The sequence below is a fragment of the Achroia grisella genome, unplaced genomic scaffold, assembly GCF_030625045.1.
Source record: "Achroia grisella isolate CSIRO2021 unplaced genomic scaffold, CSIRO_AGI_Agris_v1 utg567, whole genome shotgun sequence".
Taxonomy (NCBI): Eukaryota; Metazoa; Arthropoda; class Insecta; order Lepidoptera; family Pyralidae; genus Achroia; species Achroia grisella.
Genome location: NW_026712947.1, coordinates 1,957,634 through 1,981,579, shown reverse-complemented (window position 1 = coordinate 1,981,579; position 23,946 = coordinate 1,957,634). Strand labels below are relative to the sequence as shown.

Genomic DNA, 23,946 nt, shown 5'->3' with positions numbered 1-23,946 from the left:
ATGTCAGGTTGACCTTACGTTCCCCCTGGAAACCATCGTGACAAATTCTTGGTGAATTTGTCACGTTGACCTAACTGACCTGACCTCATGCTCATCTTATCATCCTCCACTGGTGCTCCATCAGCGTAAGCCGTTAGCGCAGGCGGGTGCACCATTCCATTATCATCCATAATAAAAATTACTAAGATAGGCACACTACTTAATATTGTTTTCATTCATGATCACTATATATTTGTTACCTTTAATTTTCTCTCGTTTGCATTATTATATTTTAATATGTATAGTACATGTTACAACAGAGCACTGATATCTATAGCACAGGTGTAATACCTAGTTTAGGATATCAGACTCCTCATTTTGTATTGCACAACTTTCTGACATTGATTACCTAGCTAATGAACTTCAACTATTATGTACTCTCCTATCTAATTTTCAGGTTACGATCACTGATTAGATTTAATGATTTTTTTTAAACAGCATATGCTGGTGGTCACTCTATTCTCCCAAATCCCGAATTTAAATGAAATTGTATTCTGTAAATATGTACAACACTTAAAATACGAGCTGAGTTTCTTATCAGTTCTTCTCATCTCGAAATCATTCCGAACTGGCTGTACATTTGACATATCATAAGTCTGTAATACCTACATGAATTAAGATATTTTGAATTTGAATTTAATCTTGTTTATACAAATAAAGCAATATTATTATTACCTACCAGCCCGATATTTAGTCTCTGTTTTTTGGAAAATATTGTTTTCAGCAATAAGGCCGCCTCATCTATACATATAAGTAAAATTGGAGTGTCTGTTTGTAATATTGAAATAACTTTTTTTACTACACGCGTATGAGTATAAATACGGTACATACACCAAAATAACATTTTTTACAATTTTTGGCTGTCTGTCTGTCCCGCTTATCTCTGAAATTGCTGGACCGATTTTGATGGGACTTTTTTGGCAGGTAATAAAGAGTAACATAGGCTACTTTTATTTTAGAAAAATAGTATAAAGTTAAATTCCACGCGGACGAAGTCGCGAGTACAGCCAGTATAAAAATATGTTAAACACGGAGTTTAAAGTAAAAAAAACACAATTCATACAAGGAATTTCATTTATTTCTTCTCTGTATCTCGTACAGTTCACAACGGATAGAAATGTGTATAAAATATACATATTTAAACTACAGTTATTTCATTTCATTCATAAATTTAGTCACAAAATTTAACCCTTCGAACGTCTTGTCACAGATCTGTGCCCGCAAAACTGACTTTTTAACCAATTTTATCCTTATTTAAAACAAAATAAGATTAAAAACGCATTTGAATCGGCCGCTGCGACAGACGACGGGCATTCGAAAGGTTAAATGCCCCCCTCCCCCCTGAACCCGTCTTGTCACATCCGGTCACATTTATTATAACCTCTCTAGGTTTACAATTAAATAAACCTAGTTCCAATACAAAAATATAGGAGGAAGGGGGATTATAGTAATGTGGGCTGATGATCTTATTGCTAGCAATGTACCATGTCAGTTGACCTCCACGTCTCCAGTTCTCCTGGAAACCATCATGATAAATTCTTGGTGAATCTCTCACGATGGACTAACTGACCTGACCTCATGCTCATCTTATCATCCTCCACTGGTGCTACCAGCGTAAACCGTTAGCACAGACGGGTGCACCATTCCATTATCATCCAAAGAAAATACAAAAATTCATATTGTAAGACATTTCAAAAGTGACAACTTCTTATCTCTATCTAACTCCGCCCCCCCCCCCCCTCTCCCTTTATCGCAAATAAAACTATAATAAATCTATCTATCTATCTAATATGTGACTTCATTTACGAATGGTATGCGACAATATCCGATGCAACAGACTATAAAAGTCATCGCTTTACATACTACATAATGTTATGATATATTTGTTTTATTTCAAGTATTCGTACAAAATGTTCTACATTTCATTGACAATTCATTCATCGAGGTAGGATTTAAATACTAGCTAACGTCTCCAGCTTTGTCTGAGTAAATCAAACACTTATAAAAGGTGTTCTTATTTATTTTAATTACGAGTTTTGAATCTTGAGAAATTTATTGCCCTTTTCAATATTAATTTTCTCAACAAAAGCTCCAAATGACGATCAATTCAATCTATGGCTATACCAAAAATCATCAAACACGGCACAGTGGTTTAGGTAAGAGAAAAGAACGAAAAAATAACATTTGTATATAATAAATCTGCGTAAGTCAGTAATAAGTACATATGTTATATACAGGTTTAGTCGGAAAGTAACACTGCACTGTAACATATTAACAATAAATTTGAATTTAAAAATGAATCTGTATTATTGTAAACATGTACAACATTTATTTGAAAAGAATACGAGCTGAGTTTCTTGTCAGTTCTTCTCATATCGAAATCATTCCGAACTGACAGTAGATTTGACATATCATGAGAGTCTGTAATAGACCTACGTGAATAAATATATTTTGAATTTGAGTAACGTGGCGTCCAAAAATTACGTGAGGTGTTTTTTTTTTATTTTCTGGCCCCCCTGGTGAGATGTCGTGAGATTTTATTGGGGAGGGCCCCATCCCCCAATCTCACATGACATTTTTCAAAATGTGAGTTTCTTACTTAAAAATTATTTCGTTTTGTTTACGACTAGTTAAGACTAGTAATCAATATTGCTGAGATTTATAAGTGTAATAAGCATGTACAATCTGGATGGACCAAAATAGTGTATATATGAAAAAAATTGCGTGATATTTGCCGAGACCCCCCCTCTCTCCACCGCAAGTTTGATCATTTGACTCGACCCCCTCTCCCCCTTAAACATCTCACGTAATTTATGGACGCCCCCTAACTAATTGATCCCGCGTGATATTTGTAGAACAAAAGTTGTTTGTTATGGTTTTTTTCCTATGCTTGCTGCTTAATAACCTTTCTGACTAAACCTGTATATGTCTATTTTAGTATAATGTATATCTTATGTATAAATTAAGTAATAAATAATTACATTATACCCGGCGCTACTCGAGTGATGACTTATCTTTCTAGTTGAAAGAAATATTAAAATCTATAAAGAATTTATTGCAAATAAAAAAAAACATCTTCATTATGAGTTTATGGAAAAGCAAATTAAAAACGTGATTAAACCAGGTTTCATTCATTTTAGTTACTGATATTGGGCAGTTACAACCGCCACGATGAAACTAAACATCTGGTAGATTCTGAAAATATTCATCTACCCTCACTTCTCTTCAAATAAAAAAATATCGACAAAAAAACACTGCGATCCGCAGTATAGTACCGAATACGTTCAGTTTGAATCTCCATAGTAATTATAATTAAATAATAAATTGAAAAATATGTACAGTGCCCTTATATGACTTAGGATCGTGGAAGACTATTCAAGATTTTATGGTTGAAAATAGAATGAGTACACCTAATAGATCCTAAACACAGTTTATAAAGGTGGTAAAACAATCAAAATGAGATGCAAAACGCCTACAAGGGAGTCCGTCCTCCTTCGAGAAGAATACACTCTATCCTGAGGAGATAAAAACCATCGCTCCTAAGAATTTCTTGTCACTGACGGGTCTAAGTAGCGGACTCTGAAAAAGGCGAGCACAATAGATCTATGTAGGTCGCAGTGCTACAGGCTCAAGCACTTAACAATAGCCCAAACTGAGTAAAAAAAAACCTACACGGTAGACGAACTAGTCCGTCCTGCTTTGGGAAGTATACACTCTATCTATATAGGAGATAAAAACCATAGCTCCTAAGAATATCCATCAATTCTTGTCCTTGACGGATCTAGGTTGCGAACTTTGTAAAAGGGCGAGCATAATAGATCTATGTAGGTCGCAGTGCTACAGGTCTTAGCACCTGACAATAGCCCAAGCTTTTCAATAAAAAATATATAAAATTCATCCATTTTGCATATATAAGGCCCAAGTCCTTATTGAACTAAGGTCTACGGCATTTTATTTCTGAGATCCAAATGCTGTCAAGGTCACGTGTACATATTTTCCAATTTAAGGTCTTATATTTAAGGTGTATGTTTTGAAGATCAGTAATCCCGGAAGTTCCTGTTCTGCTTGAAGGAGCCCCCGCCGCTCGTTGCTCCGCCCCCGGGGGACGAGTTGAGGAACAGCTCGATGTAACGATGGTCCATGTTGTTCTTGTCGCGGCGCATCGCCTGCAACAGTCAGTGTTAATAGATCAATTTCTTAATAATATTATAATTGCGAAAGCAACTCTGTCTGTCTCGCTCTCATGTCAAAACTACTGTATCGATTTAAATGACATTTTGTACACAGATAGTCTAGACCTTGAGAAAGGACATAGGCTAGTTTTTAATGCGAAAAAGGGTTGTAAGGGGTTGAAATGAGAGATGAAAGTTTGTATGGAAGAACCGTCATTTTTGGAGATGAAAGCTTGAAACTTAATATTAAGTTAAAGCTGTTGATTAAATATAAATAAATATTATTTATATTTAACTCTCAAAGTTTACAAAACTTTACCCTTAAGGGGATGAATAAAAGTTTATATTGAAATACGTTTTCGTTTTAAATTGAAAAACGGATTGACCGATTCTCTTGAAATTTTGTGAGCGTATTGAGTAGGTCTGAGAATCGGCCAACATCTATTTTTCATCCCCCTAAATGTTAGGGGTAGTCCACCCCTAATTTTTTTTTTATTTTAAGGCAAAACAACGTTTGCCGGGACAGCTAGTATATATTTAGATTTGTATTAAAAATTTATTGTTCCTTTTGTAGATTCTTGTTTTGTTAACTCCATTTTTATTCTATTCTGTTATATGTCAGTAGTCTATAATTATACCTAATATAATTTTTCTCCGTAAACCAAATCTTTTTTTTCTCTTACCTGTACAAATATAATAATACTACAGTATATTCTTACCCTCATCGCGTCCTCGTGGCACTCGAACTCGACGTCAGCCTCCCCCGAGGGCCGGCCGCTGTTGTCGTACAATATGTTGATATTGGTCGGCCATATAGGTTTGAAAAACTGCAAAATTTATACCGACATTTTCTTAGTAATATTATAAACGTCAGAAGTTTATATCTACTGAATGCATTTTGATTAAACTTTACAGTATTATAGCGTACTAGCAGATCAGCGCATGTTCTTCTGCATCACACTCACTTGACATTTATCATTATACTAGCTACTCGCCCCGGCTTCGCACGGGTGTACTATATGTCATTATATATATCATATTAATATAATCCTCTTGAATCACTCTATCTATTAAAAAAAATGCTTCAAAATCCATTGCGTAGTTTTAATGACTTAAGCATACATAGTGACAGACAGCGACAGCGACTTTATTTTATACTATGTAATGATATCGCCAAATTTACATAATATCTTTATTATAGCCTGTTTTATTTTTATATCTAAAGTATATTACTGCAAGGTTTCATCAAAATCCGTACATTTTTGAGTGAAAGAGTAACAAACATCCATACACCCATTCATCCATACACACAAACTTATGCATTTATAATATTACTTTTATTTGACTATCTTTAAATAGGTATATAGTTATGAACAAATCTATACAAATAAAAAAATAATGAGCCTATTTGGAATTTAAAATTAATAGGTTTTTATTAAATATATGCAGGATTATACTGTACTTAATTATTATAATAAAATTAATTTAAAAAAAATCGACATTCTTGTTTATGTCTGAAACTGCTGGACTGATTTTAACGAGACTTTCATTTGCAGATCGATATCGTTATAAGGAGTAAGTTAGGCCGGTTTCCCAATTAGTGCATCTATGAGACACAGTCACCTACATACATCAAAATAATAATTGCATTTAATAATGTCTAGTAAGACAAATTCAATATTGTCTACTAAGGCACTGCTGTGTCTAAACTGTGTCACCCCACCTTACATTTTCCTATTGTTATTTAGTATATAAGATCATTATTTCTATGTACATATTGTCAGTTTATCATCATCTGTAATATACATCGTCTCGACCAACAACATCTTATTATTCACCCGCAACAGTTCGCGTACCCCCAGAGGTAAGTGAAGTTGGATCAAGGGGTACGTGCGGCTATCAGTAAAACAAACACACACACGAACTCTCACATTTATAATATTAGTCTGATTGCTACGTAAGGTTTGAGATTTTTTAAGTGGTACGCAGCAAAAACTATTTGGAAACCACTGATTTAGGCTCATTTAATTTAGACATCAATCGAAATTAATTAAAAAAACATTTATTCTATGAAGTGTATGGAGTATACTCACGTAAGCTATATCCTGTGGCGTGGCTTTGAATGGCAATCCGCGCATGTGCACGCTGAAACAGCCGCCGCCACCACCGCCCCGGTTGCGGAACCCGCCGCGACCACCGAAGTTACCACCACCACCACCACCTATAAGAGGAAATACAGACAGACATAATTGCTGTAGTTTTTTAAGTATATACACGCATACATACGTGAGCAACGCGCTCGTGACAATCCTTAGGAGTGCATAAGCAACTCACCGCCCATCGTGGATAATTCACCACGATTTAACATTTTTTAAAGTTATCTAGTGCCCATAACGTGAGCTCTGCCTAGCTTGGGACTAGATGGGGCTGTGTCAATTGTCCAGGGTTATTTTTATCTATACGTCTATACATATAAAAAAAATTGGAGTCTCTGTTTGTAATATTGAAGTAACCATTTTTTACTACATGCATATGAATATAAATAACATACACCAAAATAACATTTTTTACAATTTTTGTCTGTCTGTTGGTTTGTTCTGGCTAATCTCTGAAATGGCTGGACCTATTTTGTCGGGCCTTTATTTTGGCAGGTAGCTGATGTAATAAGGAGTAACTTAGGCTACTTTTATTTTAGAAAAATAAAGTTAATTTCCACGCGGAAGAAGCCGCGGGTGCAGCTAGTGCGGGTACAGTTATTAATAATTTTAAACTTCATTTTTAAAGGTTACAACTGGAAGAAAAGGCAATTAGAAATGGGAACAAAAATTAAAATTTCTACCAAGATCCTCTGGCGCCAATTCATCCAGAGAATCTGTTTCTGTCGCACGGTGTGGGTCTGTACCCTCGGTTGCCACGGAAAAATAACACCTAATAGCATCAAATTGCTAACCTCTACCAAAAGATCCTCTGGCGCCAAATCGTCCAGAGAACCTGTCGTTTCTGTCGTACGGCGTCGGTCTGTACGCTCAGTTGCCACGGAAAAATAACACCTATTACCTTAGTATAAATAGCATCAAATTGCTAACCTCTACCAAAAGATCCTCTGGCGCCAAATCGTCCAGAGAACCTGTCGTTTCTGTCGTACGGCGTCGGTCTGTACCCTCGGTTGCCACGGAAACCGCTCTCCATCCTAGCGCCGTAAGCGCGCACCTCTTCCGCTGAGCTCCGGAACACTTCTATATATCTGCGAATGATAACCCATACTACAGACACTGTCGGGATATGAGTTTATAGTAATTCTGTGGCGGTACTACTTGGTAACAATTTATACATCTATACATATAAATATAATTGGAGTGTCTGTTTGTAATATTCAAATAACCGTTTTTAACTACATGCATATGAATATAAATACGGTACATACACCAAAATAACATTTTTTATAATTTTTGTCTGTCTGTCTGCCTGCCTGTTTGTTCCGGCTAATTACTGAAATGGCTGGACCGATTTTGACAGGACTTTTATTAACAGGTAGCTGAGGTAATAAGGAGTAATTTAGGCTACGCGGACGAAGTCGTGGGTACAGCTAGTATTAAATATAAAATTGGGTTGATATTGTAATATGTCATTTATCTTCTTGTGATGAGACAGCTTTCCGAATGAGCGGTAGCTTAAATTTAAGTTCATTTCAATAAAGATTTTTCTATTCTATTCTTATATTCGATGTTTTATTATGAAACATAGTTGCCAACAATTGTTACAAACAATAACAAATATATAACATTGACAATTTGTATGAAACATTTCAGAGTTGTTACATGTTGTGCAATTGCAACTGCCATATTGTTCTTACATAATCGAAACACTGCTGGCCTATTTTGGATATTAATTTCCATGCAACTGATTCCGAGATTCAACTCCAGATTAGATCTACTGCACACTCTAATAAGTTTTACATGAGAATTATTAAAAAAAATGGCCAAAAGGATGTCGCCACAAAAGAAGCGGCAGATAATACTATAGAATTGATATTTTTTTTTACAATTGTTAGCATTAACTAAAAACAGAATTCGATTATGTAAACCATTTGCAATCGTTACTCATTTTGAACAGAACGAAATTAAGTTTTGCTAATGTATATTAACTATTTACCAATCATTACATAGTAAAACAAAGTCGCTGTCGCTGTCTGTCCGTCGCTATCTATGCTTATATCTTTAAAACTACGCAACGGATTTTGAAGCGTCTTTTTTAATAGATAGAGTGATTCAAGAGGACGGTTTATATACACAACACATGTACACCCGTGCGAAGACGGGGCGAGTAGCTAGTTGCAGATAAAACCGAGTATGTATGTTCCACGATTATAAATGTCAAATAGTTCAAACATAATCGCAAACTTTAATTTAAAATTATTTTATAAATATACTTTTGTAATTCTCTCTTTAGTAGATATTGTTAAGTTGTTTTATTAAGTCAGCCGAGCACCTAACATATCAATTCTGTCTAATGATATCCTCTGAACACGATACAGACTTGCATGTCTAGTGTGTGGTTCGCCGTAATGTGTATTAAATGTAAAGTGTTTTATTGGCCAATAAAGTTTATTATTATTATAAATAAATAACAAATTTAATATACCTTTGCTCAAAATCCTGAGGCCCTATTACGTAATACGGTTTCTAATTTCAATTGTTAGCAATTGTTTCAATCATAATTAAAAATTCTATTCCTGACTTGACAAATTACAACATCAATAACAATGTACCTTTTAAACTACTATATTCTAGAATAAAATTAACAGATCTTATAATGTAATATATAATTATTACTATTGAAATTGCTAAGTCATCAAATGGACCAATTTGAGATGCGTAGCCGTAAGAAGATTCTGTTATTTCATGTGTCGCATGGACGAAGAGTACAGTCGCGAGTACAGGTAGTTTAAAATAATAAACGTAATTTCAAAATTACTAATAACACTAACCATTACTGTAACATAAATTAAATGTACTAATTACACAATTTATATTCAGAATCTACCTATAATATTTACATAAACGAGATGTGCGTTTCAAAACAACTATATTTTTAAATTATAAACTGCATTTATATTATTTTGTTTAATTCCGCTACAAGCATGTGTGAGACTACAAATATTCAGTAGAGAAACTGTGTAGCTGTCTTCTAAGCTACATCCGAGCTTTATTCAATGCCTGTTGATGCCTCGTTCAACGAAACACGTGTCGCGATATGGGTGTAGACTCAATAACGGTCGGAATTTGATCACCAATAGAGAAGGTATATACGCTTCCTGCAGCGGTGGTCAGGTTTCCGCACTGAATATTTGTGGTCTCACGCATGGTAATTGTAGCAGAATTAAACAAAATAATATAAATTCATTATTTAATGAAATTAATAAAAATAATATATCTATATTAACAAAATATATAGTGTTCCTTTTTTTTGTATTAAATATATTCCCAAGAAAAGTTAATTATTCGAAATTTAATTAAGAACAATAATAATAATAATAATCTCAGGACAATTCACACAGCGCCATCTAGACCCAAGTTAAGCTAGCTAAAGTTTGTGTTATGGGTACTAGATAACTGATACATATACATAGATATTTTTTTTTGTAAATACATACATATTTTACATAGAAAACACCCAGACCGATACAAACAATCATACTCATGAATACAAAATGTTTGTGCCGTGCGAGGAATCGAACCCGCGACCATCGGTCGTAAAGCGGTGTGCTAGACCGCTAGACCACCGAGGTCGTCATACAATGATGTTGTTTATTAAATAAATAACTTATACACGAAACTGTTATTCGAGATATTACTAATTTAGTAACACGCCGTCGCTTCAAAAATATACTTTACGCCAGTACAAATAAGACTACTATTTACTTCAAGCCGAGTCTTAAACAATGTCAATTACCACAAATATTATGTAAACAGGTAAAAGCATCAACAGACTGTTACTACTTATACGTTACACGAAAACGAAATTATAGCGCGTTGTAGCCGAACAACGCCATCTAGTGTCAAAATTTAAAAGATGTATTTAATGAAGATTGAACATGTATACGGTCTCTATAGTTCCTGTAATGGGAAATACCATAAATAAATATACAATTCCACCATCTTCGAGTCTTCCCCGGCTCGTGGGCCCGGCGTTCTCCCCGCTCCCCGCGCCCCTCGCCCCTCGCTCGCCCATACCTTCGACAACTCAACATCCAATCACGTTTGCACTTTGATGCCATCATATTCCACCTCACTTTATTGTGTCTAAGTCATAGACAACAGCGTTTTTTTTTTTTTTTCTTAAATTATCTCATATATAACTTTAAAATGTAACTGTATTTCTTTATACTCGAATGAACTATATGCGCTGTAGTATGGTGTGGGTGAGATTCATTAACGTTTCGTTTCACACTTAAAATTTAGCCGCGTTTTACAAATAACGACTTAGTATTTCAGCTGTACCACATTCGTGATATATTAAATGATTAATAACTGTATTAACTTCAATATAGCAATTGTTAAGTGTAAAATTAATAACTGTTAACCGCGCCATGTTACAGCTCACATGATATAGTGTGTTTTTTGTATAATCATAATTTAGTTTTAGTTTCTTCTGATTTTTAATAGAGTTATGACTTAAATACAATAAAGTGTGAATATGAGATAGCATGCGAAAGGTGCATTCATTTAACCAATTTTAATTAGTCTTTTCGCCTACTTGATGAATATTTCCAATAACTGGTTGACGTCTATGGTCTATAGAATAAAAAATAAATAAGAATCATAAATAGTTTAAAAAATAAGACGCAAAATTACAGGATATATGAATAATGTCAGACCTATCCTTTTTTATCTATACATATAAAAAAAATTGGAGTGTCTCTGTTTGTAATATTGAAATAACCGTTTTTTACTACATGCATATGAATATAAATACGGTACATACACCAAAATAACATTTTTAACTATTCTTGTCTGTCTGTCGGTTAATGTTATGTTCCGGATAATCTTTGAAATGGCTGGACTGATTTTGTCGGGACTTCTAATGGCAGGTAGCTGATGTACTAAGGAGTAACTTAGGCTACTTTTATTTAAACAAAAAAATAAAGTTAAATTCCAAGTGGACGAAGTCGCGTGTACAGCTAGAATGTAATATAGTAGTTTCATTACAACACGAATCATTTCATCTAACGTTACGTATTTAATTAGTGTATTTGTAGTATATACTTATAAAAACTAGTAAAAATTAATCTATAATAATAATAATCTCAGGACAATTCATACAGCGCTATGGTGTTATGGGTACACGATAACTGATACAAATACATAGATATATATTTTTTTCGTAAATACATACATATTATGCACAAAAAACACCTAGGCCGCTACAAATAATCATACTCATGAATACAAATGTTTGTGCCATGCGAGGAATCGAACCCGCGACCATCGGTATAAAGTGTGCTCAACCGTTTGACCACTGAGGCCAAAAATTAAGAGTAGCAACATGTAGGAATCAAAATACATAAATGGCTGCAGGCCAACTCCAGCTTGACGGATATGCTTTAGCCTGAGTGTCCTCTTAAGGACGGACAGTGTGATTGGAGTCGTCGTCCTCGCCGGCGGGGACGGTGTCGTGTTTGTGTAATAGCGAGATAGTGTTCGATCTGAATTCGATTCGATCTATTCGAAGCTGAATACAAATGTATCATTACATAGTACAAAACAAAGTCGCTGTCGCTGTCCGTCCATATATTTGCTTAAACCTTTAAAACTACGCAACGCATTTTGAAACGTTTTTATTTAAGAGATAGTGATTTAGAGGAAGGTTTATATGTATAATACATGTACACCCGTGCAAATCCGGGGCGAGTAGCTAGTAAAATAAATTGACAATATGAAACGCAGTCTACATGAGTGGCTTCAACTTCAATATGTTTCTATAGACCATAGAGCGAAACCAACAACAATCCTTACCCCAAATCAACCCCATCCACTACACCAAAAGAATGGGTGTGGTTTGTGAGCCAAAAACAACCACGGTGGACATCCCAAGATGCTTAATTTCTTTTCTTAAAAATTTACTAAAAAATACTTTATTTAATCAAAATTTAGGTACAATATATTAAGGAGATACTATTTTATATTATCAATGAAGTACTGCAAATAAATTTCATGTTAGAATTAATTGATTCTAAATATATACAGGGTAGGTCATAAGAGGTATTTACAAAACCAGTAATTTATATCTATATGATAAACAAATTTAATTCCTTCCAAATCTTAGTTAAAAAATTCTTACTAGTCTATACATATATATAAAATTGGAGTGTCTGTTTGTAATATTGAAGTAACTGTTTTTTACTACATGCATATGATTATAAATACGGTACATACACCAAAATAACGTTTTTTACAATTTTTGTCTGTCTGTTTGTTCCGGCTAACCTCTGAAGTGGCTGGACCGATTTTGACGGGACTTTTTTTGGCAGGTAGCTGATGTAATAAGGAGTAGCTTAGGCTACTTTTATTTTAGAAAAATAAAGTTAAATTCCACGCGGGCGAAGTCGCGGGAACAGCTAGTATATAATACAATTTTAATTTTTAGATGCTTTTAGACATTTCAATCTCATAGTTGAGTAGCATCCACAGTTAATTGTATTATTGTATATGTAAAGTCTAGTACGACTCTTAAATATTATGTATAATGGATAATTAAATGAGTAAATAATCTCAAAAGCGCCATCTACTTTCAATCTAAGCAGAACTTAAACTATGGAGACTAGATATACTTAAGTACTATTTGTAAATGCCTACAAATTTACTTAATTCATTAATTCCAATAGTGCAAGCGTATATACTGTAATTTATATAATAGTATCACCACATAATCTTATTAATATAAATACTAGATTTTAAGACAAACTTGCTGTCCCCAAGTATCGTTTAGAAAAGTCAAAAGGTCTTTTATGGGAATAGGTATAAAAATTTACAATAAGATACCAAAGGATATGTTGGAATTACCCTTAAATGAATTCAAAACATCTGTTAAATCATATTTACAGAGCAATAGAGCAAGAGCCCACGACTGCCAGACATACGTCATTTTAATAAACCTGAAAGTTCTTGTATGTATGTCCCCAACACAGACAACGATCAAATCCAATGGATCGTGGTTCCTTTGATGCCATCAAAGGTGTAAAAAAAATCATATCAAATTCGTTATTTTAGGAAACTCATATTTTCATATATTGTTCGTTTTTATAACGACATTAGTAATTCAGCTGGTTCCAACCCCCGCCGGATATATTAAATGATTAATAACTTACGTATTTTAATAAAGCTGAAATTTATATATATTATTGAGAGTGTCTCAAAATTAAAATGCCAACTGTTTTCTTGGTTCCTTATCCTACCAGACTCATTGATATATTGTTTTTGTATAATTTCATTTAGTTTTATTTTCTTCTGATTTTTTTAATAGAGTTATGACTTAAATATTATAAAGTGTGAATGCCAGACCCATGCGAAAGGTGCAAACTATACTATTTTATAAATAAACTTACGTCATTTTAATAAAGCAATTTATATATATAATCTAAACTTGATGAAATTGCCAATAACTGGTTCCTTATCCTACCAGACTCATTGGTCCGTATATTGAACAAATACAATTTCAATCAAATTCGTTATTTTTAAGAATCATAAATAGTTCGTAAAAATAAGACTCTGCTCGTTGCCAGATATATAATATACTATTTTAGAAATAAACTTATCATTTTAATAAAGCTGAAATTTATATATATTAAATTGAGAGTTCTCTCAAACTTTGACTTTCCTAAAATGCCAACAGTTTTTTGGTTCCTTACCTACCAGATATTGAATATATTGGGTAATAACGGTATACAATACATATCAAATTCTTTATAACATTTTTAATTGTTCTATGTCTGTCTGTTAGTGTGGTTCCAACCCCTGTTTATACTTTTTAGAAATAAACTTACGTCATAATAAAGCTTTTATATATATTATTGAGGTTCTCTCACTGAGTTTCCTATTTTGCCAGACAGTTTTCTTCCTAATCCACCAGACTGATGTAACCGTAATTGGAGTAACTTAGGCTATACAATTTAAACAAAAAATCTTTATTTTAAGTGCTCCATTTTTTCAATATTGTTCGTAGCATTATTATAACTTGCTCTGCTCATGTAATTAGTGTGGTTCATTACCCCCTGCCGAACCCCCTAAATTATACTATTTTAGTATTTAATTTGTATTTTAATATGAAATTTATATATATTAAGAGTTCTCTCAAACTGACTTTCCTAAAATTGCCATACAGTTTTCTTGGTTCCTTTCCTACCAGACTCATTGAAACCGTATATTGGGTAACAACGGTGTATACAATTTCATATCAAATTCGTTATTTTAAGATATATATTGCTCGTAACAGTATTATACTTGCTCTGCTCGTTGCCATTATGTGGTTCAACCCCCCGCTGGACCCCCTAAACTATACTATTTTATAAATAAACTTACGTCATTTTAATAAAGCTGATATTTATATATATTGTGCCACGCGCGAGTTCTCTCAAACCATCGGTTTCCTAAATTGCCAGACCGTTTTCTTGACCACTGAGGCTCATTAAACCGTATATTGGGTAACATACAATTTCAATCAAAATTCGTTATTTTAAGATGCTCCATTTTTTCACATATTGCTCGTAACAGTATTATAACTTGCTCTGCTCGTTGTCGAACCAAGAAAACTGTCTGGTAATTTGGAAGTCGTCGTCCTCGCCGGCGGGGACTCAGTTTAATAGTTCTCTCAATAACATATATAAAGTTCAGCTTTATTAAAATACAAATTTATTTATAAAATAGTATAGTTTAGGGGTCGACTGGGGGTTGGAACCACATAAGGGTATGGCAAAAGCAGAGCAAGTTAAATACTGTTACAAGCAATATTGAAAAAATGGAGCATCTTAAAATAACGAATTTGATATGAAATTGTATACACCGTTGTTACCCAATATACGGTTTCAATGAGTCTGGTAGGATAAGGAACCAAGAAAACTGTCTTGCATTTTAGTAAAGTCAGTTTGAGAGAACTCTCAATAATATATATAAATTTCAGCTTTATTAAAATGACGTAAGTTTATTTCTAAAATAGTATAGTTTAGGGGGGTCCGGCGGGGGGTTGGAACCACACTAAGGGTCTGGCAAAGCATAATACTGTTACGAGCAATATGTGAAAAAATGGAGCATCTTAAAATAACGAATTTGATATGAAATTGTATACACCGTTGTTACCCAATATACGGTTTCAATGAGTCTGGTAGGATAAGGAACCAAGAAAACTGTCTGGCAATTTAGGAAACTCAGTTTGAGAGAACTCTCAATAATATATATAAATATAGCTTTATTAAATGACAAGTTTATTTATAAAATATATAGTAAGGGGGGTACGGGTTTTAAACACACTAAGGGTCTGGCAACCAGCAGAGCAAGTTATAATACTGTTACGAGCAATATGTGAAAAAATGGAGCATCTTAAAATATACGAATTTGATATGAAATTGTATTTGTTACCCAATATACGGTTTATGATCTGGTAGATAAGGAACCAAGAAAACTGTCTGGCATTTTAGGAAAGTCAGTTTGAGAGAACTCTCAATAATATATATAAATTTCAGCTTTATTAAAATGACGTAAGTTTATTTCTAAAATAGTATAGTTTAGGGGGGTTCGGCGGGGGGTTGGAACCACACTAAGGGTCTGGCAACGAGCAGAGCAAGTTATAATACTGTTACGAGCAATATGTGAAAAAATGGAGCATCTTAAAATAACGAATTTGATATGAAATTGTATACACCGTTGTTACCCAATATACGGTTTCAATGAGTCTGGTAGGATAAGGAACCAAGAAAACTGTCTGGCAATTTAGGAAACTCAGTTTGAGAGAACTCTCAATAATATATATAAATATCAGCTTTATTAAAATGACGTAAGTTTATTTATAAAATAGTATAGTTTAGGGGGGTCCGGCGGGTGGTTGGAACCACACTAAGGGTCTGGCAACGAGCAGAGCAAGATATAAATACTGTTACGAGCAATATGTGAAAAAATGGAGCATCTTAAAATAACGAATTTGATATGAAATTGTATACACCGTTGTTACCCAATATACGGTTTCAATGAGTCTGGTAGGATAAGGAACCAAGAAAACTGTCTGGCATTTTAGGAAAGTCAGTTTGAGAGAACTTCAATAATATATATAAATTTCAGCTTTATTGAAATGACGTAAGTTTATTTCAAAATAGTATAGTTTAGGGGGGTCCGACGGGGGTTGGAACCACACTAAGGGTCTGGCAACGAGCAGAGCAAGTTATAATACTGTTACGAGCAATATGTGAAAAAATGGAGCATCTTAAAATAACGAATTTGATATGAAATTGTATACACCGTTGTTACCCAATATACGGTTTCAATGAGTCTGGTAGGATAAGGAACCAAGAAAACTGTCTGGCAATTTAGGAAACTCAGTTTGAGAGAACTCTCATTAATATATATAAATATCAGCTTTATTAAAATGACGTAAGTTTATTTATAAAATAGTATAGTTTAGGGGGGTCCAGCGGGGGGTTGGAACCACACTAAGGGTCTGGCAACGAGCAGAGCAAGTTATAATACTGTTACGAGCAATATGTGAAAAAATGGAGCATCTTAAAATAACGAATTTGATATGAAATTGTATACACCGTTGTTACCCAATATACGGTTTCAATGAGTCTGGTAGGATAAGGAACCAAGAAAACTGTCTGGCATTTTAGGAAAGTCAGTTTGAGAGAACTCTCAATAATATATATAAATTTCAGCTTTATTAAAATGACGTAAGTTTATTTCTAAAATAGTATAGTTTAGGGGGGTCCGGCGGGGGGTTGGAACCACACTAAGTGTCTGGCAATGAACAGCGCAAGTTATAATAATGCTACGAACAATATATGAAAATATGGAGTTTCTTAAAATAACGAATTTGATATGATTTTTTTTACACCTTTGTTACCTGGTACCTGCCAGAGGAACCACGATCCAGGTTTCATATTTGGGGATCGTTCTTATGTGTTGGGGACATACATACAAGAACTTTCAGGTTTATTAAAATGACGTATGTCTGGCAGTCGTGGGCTCTTGGGCTACAAAGGCTATTACTCACTAAACGATTACTTGAATGACGAGCGTGCATGGCAATAGTTGTTCATGCACGGGATTTTCATTTAATGTTAGACATAGACACCTATATAAATACACATTGTAAATAAACTGGTTTAAAAAAAAAAGTAATTCAATTGAGTTTCTTGCCAGTTCTTCTCAATTGGATCTATATTCCGAATCGGACGGTAGGGAAAAAAATAAAATTCTCTCTTTCTTTTTAATCTATTCTATTCTACACTATTCTGAATGATTTGCGAACGCTTGGCTGGATGGATGGATGTTTGTTACTCTTTCACGCCATATCTAGTGAATGGTATTTAATGAAACTTTACAATAATATAACTTATACATCATAACATATAGGCTATAAATTTCATGTTTAGTCATCAATAGTATTTTCTGTGAGAGAAACAATAAAGAATTTCATTCATTCATTCATTCATTCAATTAAAAAATATACCTCAACAACTAACCCTGTATTTAACAAAATATATATCAAAAAGTCTGTCTGTCAATATTTATGTATCATCCACAAAACTTTGGATGAAACGTTCAAGATTGCCACCGCGGCTTGCACAAACCACAGATAAGGAACTGTCCCCCCACCTGTGTCCTATTTTCTCCCTGTCCCTGATGAGAGCCTCCTGAGCACTCTCCTTGTCAACGAAGTGCACGAAGGCCTCTCCCGAAGCCCGCCCCGTGTGGTCGGATAGCAAGTGTACCCCATCTACGGCGACTGTCAGTCCTGCCCCACCCGACGTGCAAATAAAGATATGGTTATGGTATTTGTAGGGCCCCTTTGAGTTCACTGTGGTCTATGGGCAATGTTATAGTTTCATCTTAATATTATAAACGCGAAAGTTTGTGAGTATGGATATTTATTACTCTTTCACGCAAAAAATACTTAACGGATTTTGATTAAACTTTACAGTAATATAACTCATGCTTCAGAATAACATATTATATTTTTTATTGAAATTAAAACGCGGATGAAACCGCGGGCACAGCTAGTATGGTATAATTAGGTATGTTTGTATTACGTGATATGAATAATTTTTTTTACACCTTCAGCTACGTTTACACTACGAATCGTTAAATCGGGCGCGTGAAAAATCGTGCCGTGTAAAAGCAACTAATGATTTAAAGAAATAGAAATAATCTTTATTTAAATAAACTTAATATAAGCACTTTTGAATAGTCAAGTTTTTTTATTCTACCGCTCATTCGGAATGCAGACTCATTACAAGAAGAATGAGCAAGAAACGTGTGTTGCTCTTTTAAATAAATATTGATTTACTTATATTTAATTAAGAACAAGGATTAGGCATGCGACAATCGACATAGAAACCGCTACGCACTTAATCTCTGTTCAATCAGATAACATTGTCAGCGCTATGAATTTTAAGTTAGATATCTTCTACAAAAACATTATTATCATTTATATTTTTTTTAATTAAACACTATTATTTAGTTAGTTGTTATTATTTCTTATAATAATATACTTTAGTACTAGATATGTGTACGATTTTGTAATCGTAGTTTTCTCTTTGTTACCCGATTGGAATAAAAGAAATTCTAAGTTCGAAATTGATATTAAATCTATATATATAACTCAAAGGTGACTGACATAGTGATATATAAAGGCACAGCCCACTGGACGGATCGGGCTGAAATTTGGCATGCAGGTAGATGTTATGACGTAGGAATCCGCTAAGAAAGGATTTTGATTAATTCTACCCCCAAGAGGATAAAATAGCAATTTTAAACTGATCGTAGATGTTCTATGACGTAGGCATCCGCTAAGAAAGGATTTTGATTAATTCTACCCCCAAGAGGATAAAATAACGCGAAATGAATAGCAATATCTTGATTTATGTTGTCTATAAAACTTCACATATATCTGTTGAATATAATTTTATTTAGAAATATGTAACTAGGGTAAATCTATAATTATTATCATTACATAGTATAAAACAAAGTCGCTGTCGCTGTCTGTCCGTCCCTATGTATGCTTAAGTCTTTAAAACTACGCAACGGATTTTGAAGCGGTTTTTTTAAATAGAGTGATTCTAAAGGAAGGTTTATATGTATAATACATGTACACCCGTCCGAAGCCGGGGCGAGTAGCTAGTATTCCTTTTCCTATTTTTTTTATTTTTACGATTTAAGGTCCTTCAAGACCGGACATATAGTTCATTTGGTTTCATTCGATAGAAATACATAAAAACCGATATCTATCAAAATACAAAACTCGTAGTTGATTTTAAGCGGACTGCAATGAATAGCCCGATTTACACTAATGTGTAATTTTTCTATGGATTCTTTCGATGATTTATTTTTGTCTATGGATGGAGTGCATAGAGAAAACGGGATGTAATGAAAAGTCCTACTTATACATATTACTTTATTTTTTTATAGTCAACCATAGACAAAACAAGAATTAAGGATGGACATGGATATATCTAGATGTCACCAAGTTTATGGTAAACCAAGCAAATGACTTGGATCACTTTGCTAGCTGGACATTGTCTGCCCGACCTCAGGATAGTGTGGAGGCGTGAAAGGGAAGGTTTTGCAAAGTGGAGAATACATATTAGGGTATTAAAACTAATGTTTCTCAGTATGAATGTTTGTCAATATGACCTTTTTTTTTATTAGGGGTTTTAGGCCATTGTCAGGTATTAAGTTAAGTTACTAATAATAATATTAGATATAGATTAAAGCTGTGGAAGACCTCCATAGAAGTAGTACTGTGACCTCAATGAACTAATGTGCTCACTCTTTTTTTTTTTAAATATCTTATTTCAAACCTAGGCCCATCAGGGACCAGAATTGAAGGATATTCTTAGGAGAGGTGGTTTTTATCTATTTTTGACCTTCCTTAATTCCTAAACAGGGTTTGATCAATTATAATTTCAAAAAGTGCTTAAATCAAGTTTATTTGAATAAATGATTTTCTATTCTATTCTATAATGCAGAATTATTTCATATAATTTTGTAGCTATCTGGTTCAAATATTTCTATTTGAACGAACTGAAATTAACTATATTCATATATCTTACGAATGAAATAAATGATGAAACAGATTCCTAAAATCTCAGAATATATGGTCACTTATAAAAATTTTATTCTGTTGCAAAATTAAAAGCCTATGCATATGTAGTATGACCATATTAAACTCAATAAAAAATGAGACAATAATTTTGTTTTTAAATAAACCATTCATTGAAAATTATTTATATTTATATATATATTCTATACTTCTATGTAATAAGTGATAAATTAAAATGTTACTCCTGACCACAGTGAAACAAAATACTCATATAGGGTACTTTCTATCCCCAAAAGGAACATTTGATGATTTCATTAATGGATTTCCTTTTCTAATTATTGAAAATGTTCTTACCATCAAAGAATTGTATGATTTCATCCTTGGAGCAGCCGAATGGCAGTCCTCGGAGTTTCACCACCCCCATATCATCAGAGATATTGGGTATGCCGTCGAAGCCGTTCTCGTTTTGTCGCATGGCATTTAGTGCCCACTCCATATCTTGGCGGTCGGTGGAGAAAACTGAAAAAGATTGGTACGATGTCTCTTTTTTAAATAATGTCTTTTTTATTTTAAATACAATTTTCCACAGACATTTTCGTCCGTGTCTTTTTTTAATTTACTTTAATATTATTATATTTCTTTAATTTCCACTTTTGTACAACTCCAGCCGAGATGTTACAATTTGCCTAACAGTGGCACCGAGGCAGACCTTATCCGTCTGGCCCAGAACCACCGCTGGCCGGCCGGGTGAGTTGACAACATGCAGTGTCACCTATCTTTATTTGGAGCCAGTTACATTTACTAATATGCATATACAATTATATAAATCTTACACTACTACTAATTTCACAGTTTTCACAGATGTCTCAATGTCTGTAATAGACAATATATGGTAGGTAACACTTTACGTTCATAAGGAGCTAAAATGTCCTACATGAATGAATGAATTTGAATATTGTGGTATCATTGATACTTGTCATATAGCAGAGCAGTATTTTTAAATACAAATATTTATACATGCAAATAGTCGAATCCTCGATCATTAGAAGACAATGTGCAAAACTGCTAAACTACCAAAGTCAAAATCGTATTTAAATACAATAAATAATTGCACCAGATCACACTCCTATGAGCTAGCTGGCCTCAAATCTCGGATCGAAATTACTATGGTCTAGGCTGTCATAGAACCACCCTAACAATACCCTTAGACTAGTTGAATCCTTCAGGCACAAGCCTGTCAGACTGCCAGGCGAGTCCTGCACACGTCTGGAGCACCCTCTGTACTCGCAATTATTTTGTGTTGTGAAGCAGTAAAGGCCAACCATAGGTAACAGCATGTGAATAGTATAAAAAATGGAGTTTAGGGTATTATTCCATCTTAATAACATTATAAATACAAAAATTTATGAGTATAGATGTATGGATGTTTGTTATTCCTTCACAAAAAAATTATGGAACGGATTTTGATGAAACTTTACAGTAGTATAGATTATCCATCAGAGTAATACAGACTATAAATTTCACATGAGCACATACATATGAATGCAACTGATTGGGATAAACAATACAATAAAAAATCCCCATTCTTACCTGGTACTGATTTTTTGTAAATTTCTAATTGTAGTAAAGTTTAGTGTTAAAAATATAAAGTAAAAACAACAAGATGACCAACTACTTGCAGTTTGTCATAAACCCCTGTGGGTCGATATAGACCACTTCAGCATTCAGAACCGAGCAGCCAGAATCATTGGTAATCAACGTCTATGTGACAGACTCGACCCATACAACTTACTTGATATTGCATCTCTGGTATTTTCCGGTGCTCATGGGCGGCGGTAATCACTTACCATCAGGTGAGCCGCATGCTCGTTTGTCCCTGTGTTATAAAAAAAACTAGCAATCACCGTACTAAAGCATACCTTCAATATATCTCTTCCCCATGTTTTCCTTATCCTTTTTCAGGGCCGCATCCACATCGTCTTGACTTTCCACCTCCACAAAGCATTCTCCTGAAGGTCTTCCTGGGCGGACCTCAGTCATATGCACTCCTGTAAAAAAATACATTATATTACAAGTATGAAACAGCATAAATAACACAACTGTTGTAAAGTTGCTTATGCTAGTATGGCCAATTATATTACAAGTATAAATTCAGTATAAATACCCTGTGTTATAAAAACTGCAATCACTGGTATGGATCCAATAGATCTCTTCCCCAAATGCTGTAAACCACTTTTCAGGCAAAATAAAGATATTTGTTGTTGTAGTTTATTCAAGTAATAAGAAAAAGACTAGGTAAACGGGGAAAAATATATATTAATATAGACTACTTACATATTAGAACAGAAAGAAGAAATTTGAAGTAACAAAAAAAGAATCTACAAAAGCAACTATAAATTTTAAATACAAATTTAGAATATAAAAATGTTTCTTCATTAGCCAGTTACAACATTGGTGTAAACTTTTTCAGGCAAATTAAAGATATTGTGTGTGTGTGTAGTTTGATGCAAAATAAAAAAAAGTTTTACTATCTATTTCTGTGTAAAAATATAATTATCTGCTCTTCCTTACCCCATTTGTTTGTGGTCACCGTAATATGTTTTTCTCTTCCATTCATACCTGTCAGTTCATCATTCTCAGTCAACAGTGTTAATATATAATTTGGATTTCATAACATATTTTTTTTATTCTGAATATGTTTTGTATCTGTACAATTTTAACAACCACTATTGGGATTGTCATAACTGAAATATCCGGATATTTCAGTTACCTGTTGTGTAGGGTGGAGAAAGAATAGTCCCCGACTAGTGGGTTCATTGCTGGTAATATAATTGACTATGCGGTCATCCACCAGGAACCAACACATGATAGAAACCATCATATTTTAGTATTTCAGTTATTTGGTAGTAAAATTCGCCATGCTGACCTCATCCTAATGAAATCATGCTTCACCGGCGGTTAGCTGCGCATATGGCAAATGGATGCTATATTATTCAATAAAAAAACGAATTACATTCAAGCTCCAGATTAAAATAAAAACATGGCAAATGAAAGCCATCTCTGATCAGCTTGGTTATAATAAATTGCCATTTTCTTGAAAACTCATAAAATATTTTTAAATTAAACATATTACCTTCTTTGCCATTGATGACATTGACGCCGTCGAGAAAATCTAGAACATCTTCAACACTTGTGGAGAAAGGCAAGCCGCGTAGCTTTACTATGTGGCTACTGTCCCCCGACCCCAACATCATTGAGTCTGCTCAGTGCAAAGAAGTTGTGATGACAATATTTTACAACAGAATTAAAAAACAAAGTTTTCAGTATCACTACGACACAAAAATAGAAAGATTTTATAGAAATCAATGAATTATTTTTTTGTTTTTATAGCGTCACAAATTCCTTTCAACGAATGAATGAAACGAAATGA

General features: G+C 33.9%; 1 protein-coding gene across 1 annotated transcript; it reads right to left on the bottom strand.

Moving 5' to 3' along the window:
• Positions 1-3,770: 3,770 nt before the first annotated feature.
• On the bottom strand, positions 3,771-23,924 carry LOC131848680 (heterogeneous nuclear ribonucleoprotein H2). The gene is made up of 9 exons (XM_059198606.1): positions 23,650-23,924; positions 22,436-22,564; positions 20,871-21,035; positions 18,071-18,209; positions 7,304-7,455; positions 7,162-7,176; positions 6,305-6,432; positions 4,931-5,038; positions 3,771-4,205 (listed from the first exon to the last, which is right to left on the bottom strand). The coding sequence occupies exons 1-9, from the start codon at positions 23,768-23,770 to the stop codon at positions 4,077-4,079; spliced, it is 1,086 nt and encodes a 361-aa protein (XP_059054589.1). The 5' UTR covers positions 23,771-23,924; the 3' UTR covers positions 3,771-4,076.
• Positions 23,925-23,946: the final 22 nt, after the last annotated feature.